We start from the raw sequence: 8,674 nt of genomic DNA, 5'->3' as shown, positions 1-8,674 counted from the left end.
TTTGGGGGCGGAAAACAGTGGCTAAATATTCAAATTCTCTGTTAGGGGGGCGGGGGGGGGGGGGCATATTTCATGTTTTTTTATATTTTTTTACAGATCCTGAGCTCTTTCCAAAACCAAAATAATATCCACTGTTGTCATTATTAGAAGGGCTCACCAGTTTTAGATAGATTGAGGTTACCAGGCCATGAAAAAACCTTTCATTGGGATTCTGTTTTTTTGTTGTGATCCAAAAGATGAATAAATCGATAGATGGGATAAATCAAAGGCATCCTGCTGAATCAGAGTTCGGCCCATTGTCTTCCGTAAATCCAATAGGTGACGACACCCCCCCCGACGCTCGTCCCATTGTCTTCCGTAAATCCAATAGGTGACGTCACCCCCCGACGCTCGTCCCGTTGTCTTCCGTAAATCCAATAGGTGACGTCACCCCCCCCGACGCTCGTCCCATTGTCTTCCGTAAATCCAATAGGTGACGTCACCCCCGACGCTCGTCCCATTGTCTTCCGTAAATCCAATAGGTGACGTCACCCCGTCCCATTGTCTTCCGTAAATCCAATAGGTGACGTCACCCCCGACGCTCGTCCCATTGTCTTCCGTAAATCCAATAGGTGACGTCACCCACCGACGCTCGTCCCATTGTCTTCCGTAAATCCAATAGGTGACGTCACCCCCCGACGCTCGTCCCATTGTCTTCCGTAAAACCAATAGGTGACGTCACCCCCCGACGCTCGTCCCATTGTCTTCCGTAAAACCAATAGGTGACGTCACCCCCCGACGCTCGTCCCTCATCCCGCAGTGCAGACGGAGTCGTCAACTTGTTGCTCTGTCTGACCGAAGACGACGACGTTTGGGGTTTTTGGATATTAATTCCTGCTGTGTCTCAGAGGAACCAGAGTCTCCATCGGGCGTGCTTCTTGGAGTCGGCCTTGGCCTTGCGTTTAGGGGTGGAGGTGAAGGCCTCAGGGGGGTAAGGCAGAGAGAAGTGGGGGTCCTCTAAGGGACACAGCCTCTTCATCAGGGGATGCAGCTTGTCTTCCTGCTGTTTGAAGTCCAGCTCCACACTGTGACAGAGAGAGACGTTAGTTTAACACTGTGACAGAGAGAGACGTTAGTTTAACACTGTGACAGAGAGAGACGTTAGTTTAACACTGTGACAGAGAGAGACGTTAGTTTTACACTGTGACAGAGAGAGACGTTAGTTTAACACTGTGACAGATACAGAGATACAATCACATTGGGCTCCACACAGCAATACACACAGAGAGAAAAAAAACACAGATCTACAAGACACTGCAATACAGAGAGACAGTCAGATCTACACTGCAATACATAGAGAGATACAGTCAGATCTACACTGCAATACAGAGAGAGAGAAACAGTCAGATCTACACTGCAATACAGAGAGAGAAACAGTCAGATCTACACTGCAATACAGCGAGAGAGAGAAACAGTCAGATCTACACTGCAATACAGAGAGAGAGAGAAACAGTCAGATCTACACTGCAATACAGAGAGAGAGAGAAACAGTCAGATCAACACTGCAATACAGAGAGAAACAGTCAGATCTACACTGCAATACAGAGAGAGAAACATTCAGATCTACACTGCAATACAGAGATATAAACAGTCAGATCTACACTGCAATACAGAGAGAAACAGTCAGATCTACACTGCAATACAGAGAGAGAAACATTCAGATCTGCACTGCAATACAGAGAGAGAAACAGTCAGATCTACACTGCAATACAGAGAGAAACAGTCAGATCTACACTGCAATCAGATAAACAGTCAGATCTACACTGCAATACAGAGAGAGAAACATTCAGATCTACACTGCAATACAGAGATATAAACAGTCAGATCTACACTGCAATACAGAGAGAAACAGTCAGATCTACACTGCAATACAGAGAGAGAAACATTCAGATCTGCACTGCAATACAGAGAGAGAAACAGTCAGATCTACACTGCAATACAGAGAGAAACAGTCAGATCTACACTGCAATACAGAGAGATAAACAGTCAGATCTACACTGCAATACAGAGAGAGAAACATTCAGATCTACACTGCAATACAGAGATATAAACAGTCAGATCTACACTGCAATACAGAGAGAGAAACATTCAGATCTACACTGCAATACAGATATATAAACAGTCAGATCTACACTGCAATACAGAGAGAAACAGTCAGATCTACACTGCAATACAGAGAGCAAAACAGTCAGATCTACACTGCAATACAGAGAGAAAGAGAAACAGTCAGATCTACACTGCAATACAGAGAGAAAGAGAAACAGTCAGATCTACACTGCAATACAGAGAGAGAGAGAGAGAGAAACAGTCAGATCTACACTGCAATACAGAGAGAAACAGTCAGATCTACACTGCAATACAGAGAGAGAAACAGTCAGATCTACACTGCAATACAGAGAGAGAAACATTCAGATCTACACTGCAATACAGAGATATAAACAGTCAGATCTACACTGCAATACAGAGAGAGAAACAGTCAGATCTACACTGCAATACAGAGAGAGAAACAGTCAGATCTACACTGCAATACAGAGAGAGAAACAGTCAGATCTACACTGTAATACAGAGAGAGAGAGAGAAACAGTCAGATCTACACTGCAATACAGAGAGAGAGAGAAACAGTCAGATCTACACTGCAATACAGAGAGAGAGAGAAACAGTCAGATCTACACTGCAATACAGAGAGGGAGAGAAACAGTCAGATCTACACTGCAATACAGAGAGAGAAACAGTCATACAGTAGGTTTGGATACTTCCATTTCAGCAATACATCAAAACACTAGAAAGTCACTTCAACAAACTACAGTAGTCACTTCAACAAACTACAGTAGACACTTCAACAAACTACAGTAGACACTTCAACAAACTACAGTAGACACTTCAACAAACTACAGTAGACACTTCAACAAACTACAGTAGACACTTCAACAAACTACAGTAGACACTTCAACAAACTACAGTAGTCACTTCAACAAACTACAGTAGACACTTCAACAAACTACAGTAGTCACTTCAACAAACTACAGTAGACACTTCAACAAACTACAGTAGTCACTTCAACAAACTACAGTAGACACTTCAACAAACTACAGTAGACACTTCAACAAACTACAGTAGACACTTCAACAAACTACAGTAGACACTTCAACAAACTACAGTAGTCACTTCAACAAACTACAGTAGACACTTCAACAAACTACAGTAGACACTTCAACAAACTACAGTAGACACTTCAACAAACTACAGTAGACACTTCAACAAACTACAGTAGACACTTCAACAAACTACAGTAGACACTTCAACAAACTACAGTAGACACTTCAACAAACTACAGTAGACACTTCAACAAACTACAGTAGACACTTCAACAAACTACAGTAGACACTTCAACAAACTACAGTAGACACTTCAACAAACTACAGTAGACACTTCAACAAACTACAGTAGTCACTTCAACAAACTACAGTAGTCACTTCAACAAACTACAGTAGACACTTCAACAAACTACAGTAGACACTTCAACAAACTACAGTAGTCACTTCAACAAACTACAGTAGACACTTCAACAAACTACAGTAGACACTTCAACAAACTACAGTAGACACTTCAACAAACTACAGTAGACACTTCAACAAACTACAGTAGTCACTTCAACAAACTACAGTAGACACTTCAACAAACTACAGTAGACACTTCAACAAACTACAGTAGACACTTCAACAAACTACAGTAGACACTTCAACAAACTACAGTAGACACTTCAACAAACTACAGTAGACACTTCAACAAACTACAGTAGACACTTCAACAAACTACAGTAGACACTTCAACATACTACAGTAGACACTTCAACAAACTACAGTAGACACTTCAACAAACTACAGTAGACACTTCAACAAACTACAGTAGACACTTCAACAAACTACAGTAGTCACTTCAACAAACTACAGTAGACACTTCAAGCTGCACACTGGAACGTGAGCGACATGCACACATTCACTTCAGATGGAAACGCTGCAGCGACCTTGCTCACTCAGCACACTGAGTCATGTTTTCTCATAATGTATTCTCTCTGAGAGGGCTGTTTAAAACACTCCTGAAAGAGTCATGTCGGGGGTGGGGGGGTGTTCTGGCTTTATCTGGTTTAGAACGGGAGTCACGGTAGTGAAATCTACCTCTAGCCAATTACTGATGAGCTGTGTCACAAATGGCATCCTGTTCCAACCTACGGGCCCTGGTCATAGGGAATAGAACCCATAGGTCCCTGGTGAAAAGTAGTGCACTACATAGGGAATAGAACCCATAGGTCCCTGGTGAAAAGTAGTGCACTACATAGGGAATAGAACCCATAGGGCCCTGGTGAAAAGTAGTGCACTACATAGGGAATAGAACCCATAGGTCCCTGGTGAAAAGTAGTGCACTACCATAGGGAATAGAACCCATAGGGCCCTGGTGAAAAGTAGTGCACTACATAGGGAATAGAACCCATAGGGCCCTGGTGAAAAGTAGTGCACTACATAGGGAATAGAACCCATAGGTCCCTGGTGAAAAGTAGTGCACTACATAGGGAATAGAACCCATAGGTCCCTGGTGAAAAGTAGTGCACTACATAGGGAATAGAACCCATAGGTCCCTGGTGAAAAGTAGTGCACTGCATAGGGAATAGAACCCATAGGGCCCTGGTGAAAAGTAGTGCACTACATAGGGAATAGAACCCATAGGTCCCTGGTGAAAAGTAGTGCACTACATAGGGAATAGAACCCATAGGTCCCTGGTGAAAAGTAGTGCACTACATAGGGAATAGAACCCATAGGTCCCTGGTGAAAAGTAGTGCACTGCATAGGGAATAGAACCCATAGGGCCCTGGTGAAAAGTAGTGCACTACATAGGAATAGAACCCATAGGTCCCTGGTGAAAAGTAGTGCACTACATAGGGAATAGAACCCATAGGTCCCTGGTGAAAAGTAGTGCACTACATAGGGAATAGAACCCATAGGTCCCTGGTGAAAAGTAGTGCACTACATAGGGAATAGAACCCATAGGTCCCTGGTGAAAAGTAGTGCACTACATGGGGAATAGGGTGCCATTTGGAACATATACATGCTAGTGTGCATTCTGTCACCTTTTCTGTTTTCTCTTCTCTAGAAAACCTCCTAAAATGTTAGCATTAGGGCCACATCTCAGTAGAACATTAGCATTAGGGCCACATCTCAGTAGAACTTTAGCATTAGGGCCACATCTCAGTAGAGTTTTAGCATTAGGGCCACATCTCAGTAGAACATTAGCATTAGGGCCACATCTCAGTAGAACTTTAGCATTAGGGCCACATCTCAGTAGAGTTTTAGCATTAGGGCCACATCTCAGTAGAACATTAGCATTAGGGCCATGTGCCCTAATTGTCCTCAGGCAACGTCCTGATGTCCTAAGTGGCAGAAATATACAGCATTTAGCGTTTGGCACGGACTGAACAGAACACACGAGTGTTTCTGAGTGAGGTGTTTGGCGGCGTGGCTGTTATTGGACCCTCAGCACTTCTGTGTCGTTAGTCGACTCAGGCCTTTATAAGGAGGAAGGGTTGTGCAGAGCAGCACTGCTATTAGTGAATTAATCATTCTGAATAGAGCCTTGTAATTATGCTCTTCCTTACACAGCCCTAGTTGTCTCTGTCTGTCTCTGTCTGTGTGCATGTACGTGCGCGCGGCAGAGGGAGATTGAAGCCTGAAGAGGGAAAACATCTCAGATATTCTAGATGATGAGAGATGAGGACACTTCATTACACTATTGGCCTCAGTGCACTACACTACTGTTCACTGCAGACCTGTGAGTTACTGTACAGTCCACTGCACTACTATTACACCGCATACCTGTGAGTTACTGTACAGTCCACTGCACTACTGTTACACTGCATACCTGTGAGTTACTGTACAGTCCACTGCACTACTGCTACACTGCATACCTGTGAGTTACTGTACAGTCCACTGCACTACTATTACACTGCATACCTGTGAGTTACTGTACAGTGCACTAAACTACTGTTACACGGCATACCTGTGAGTTACTGTACAGTGCACCGTAGAGCTGTGAGTTACTGTACAGTGCACTGTAGAGCTGTGAGTTACTGTACAGTGCACTGCAGACCTGTGAGTTACTGTACAGTGTACTGTAGAGCTGTGAGTTACTGTACAGTGCACTGTAGACCTCTGAGTTACTGTAAAGTGCACTGTAGACCTCTGAGTTACTGTAAAGTGCACTGTAGACCTCTGAGTTACTGTAGAGTGCACTGTAGACCTCTGAGTTACTGTACAGTGCACTGTAGAGCTGTGAGTTGCTGTACAGTGTACTGTAGAGCTGTGAGTTACTGTACAGTCCACTGCACTACTGTTACACTGCATACCTGTGAGTTACTGTACAGTGCACCGTAGAGCTGTGAGTTACTGTACAGTGCACTGTAGAGCTGTGAGTTACTGTACAGTGCACTACAGACCTGTGAGCTACTGTACAGTGTACTGTAGACCTGTGAGTTACTGTACAGTGCACTGCAGACCTGTGCGTTACTGTACAGTGCACTGTAGAGCTGTGAGTTACTGTACAGTGCACTGCACTACTGTTACACTGCATACCTGCGAGTTACTGTACAGTCCACTGCACTACTGTTACGCTGCATACCTGTGAGTTACTGTACAGTCCACTGCACTACTGTTACGCCGCATACCTGTGAGTTACTGTACAGTGCACTAAACTACTGTTAAACTGCATACCTGTGAGTTACTGTACAGTGCTCTATACTACTGTTACACTGTAGACCTGTGAGTTACTGTACAGTGCTCTATACTACTGTTACACTGCAGACCTGTGAGTTACTGTACAGTGTACTGTATAGCTGTGAGTTACTGTACAGTGCACTGCAGACCTGTGAGTTACTGTACAGTGCACTGCAGACCTGTGAGTTACTGTACAGTGCACTGCAGACCTGTGAGTTACTGTACAGTGCACTGTAGACCTGTGAGTTACTGTACAGTGCACTGTAGACCTGTGAGTTACTGTACAGTGCACTGTAGACCTGTGAGTTACTGTGCAGTGCACTGTAGACCTGTGAGTTACTGTACAGTGCACTGTAGACCTGTGAGTTACTGTACAGTGCATTCAGAAAGTATTCAGACCCTTTCCCCTTTGTCCACATTTTGTTACGTTAAAGCCTTGTTCTAAAATGGATTGAATTAAACATTTTCCTCATCAATCTACACACAATACCTCATGATGACATTTTTTTTAAATGTTAGCAAATGTATTAAAAACTAAGAACAGAAATACCTTATTTACATAAGTATTCAGACCCTTTGCTATGAGACTTGAAATTGAGCTCAGCTGCATCCTGTTTCCATTGATCATCCTTGAGATGTTTCAACAACTTGATTGGAGTCCACCTGTGGTAAATTCAATTGATTGGACATGATTTAGAAAGGCACACACCTGTCTATATAAGGACCCACAGTTGTCAGAGCAAAAATCAAGATATGAGGTTGAAGGAATTGTCCGTTTAGCTCCGAGACAGGATTGTGAACAGGTCTGGAGAAGGGTACCAACACATTTCTGCAGCATTGAAGGTCCCCAAGAACACAGTGGGCCTCCATCATTCTCAAATAGAAGAAGTTTGGAACCACCAAGACTCTTCCTAGAGCTGGTCGCCCAGCCAAACTGAACGTAACCCAGTGGTCTGTGGAGATGGAAGAACCTTCCAGAAGGACAACCATCTCTGCAGCACTCCACCAATCAGGCCTTTTAAGGTAGAGTGGCCAGACAGAAGCCACTCCTCATTGAAAGACACATGACAATAGTGATCAGCTATCTCTCAACGTGTAGAAGACTGCTTTATGGCCGTTGTCACAGGGAAACAGAGATCTATTCTGATTCATCCCAACTCCTCCGGACAACGTATTGTATCTCTCACTTATATCACTTGGACTTTTCTGGTTGTCTTTTTAGTATCTTTTATATGTTTTCTCCCTCACTTTCCCCCAGCTGAGGTCCATGACACCTTCCTGTCTGAGAGGTTAAAGGTGACCTTACAACCACCTTGAGCTGGCTATTACTGCAGCCTCTGCATTAAACCTGTCATCATCTTTAATACATAGATCCTGCATGTCGTCCGTTCCATTATAATGGTCTCCGTTGTAGTTCCAGTGCTGATGGTGGTGCACTCTTAGTGTTTATCTACGCTGAAGACTCAGACAATCTATTACTGAGTCTTTAAATCCTTAAACATACACACACAGGTCTGTTCACCAGGAAATATTTAAACAGTATACATAGATCTATGATACTGAGGCCCTCAGCTCTCTCCGAGTCCCCCCAGCTCTCTCCCGAGTCCCCCCAGCTCTCTCCGAGTCCCCCCAGCTCTCCCCCAGCTCTCTCCCGAGTCCCCCGGCTCTCTCCCGAGTCCCCCGGCTCTCTCCCGAGTCCCCCGGCTCTCTCCCGAGTCCCCCGGCTCTCTCCCGAGTCCCCCCCAGCTCTCTCCCGAGTCCCCCAGCTCTCTCCCGAGTTCCCCAGGTCTCTCCCGAGTCCCCCAGCTCTCTCTCTTCTGCTACAGTATCAGTGTTTAGTTGTTGTTCCCTGACACGCACACAGACACAGACAC

At 44.4% G+C, this 8,674-nt stretch overlaps 1 protein-coding gene across 1 annotated transcript in view; it reads right to left on the bottom strand.

Annotated features, from left to right (window-relative positions):
• Positions 1 to 772: 772 nt before the first annotated feature.
• Positions 773 to 8,674, bottom strand: part of LOC124024209 (inhibitory synaptic factor 2A-like) — a 43,685-nt gene continuing 35,783 nt past the window's right edge. Inside the window, exon 5 of the mRNA XM_046338208.1 lies at positions 773 to 1,064. Coding sequence (XP_046194164.1) covers positions 884 to 1,064 — 181 coding nt within the window. The 3' untranslated portion in view covers positions 773 to 883. The remainder of the gene's footprint in view (positions 1,065 to 8,674) is intronic.

Source organism: Oncorhynchus gorbuscha, unplaced genomic scaffold, assembly GCF_021184085.1.
Source record: "Oncorhynchus gorbuscha isolate QuinsamMale2020 ecotype Even-year unplaced genomic scaffold, OgorEven_v1.0 Un_scaffold_1785, whole genome shotgun sequence".
NCBI classification, from domain to species: domain Eukaryota; kingdom Metazoa; phylum Chordata; class Actinopteri; order Salmoniformes; family Salmonidae; genus Oncorhynchus; species Oncorhynchus gorbuscha.
This window is presented reverse-complemented; position numbering and strand designations above follow the sequence as displayed.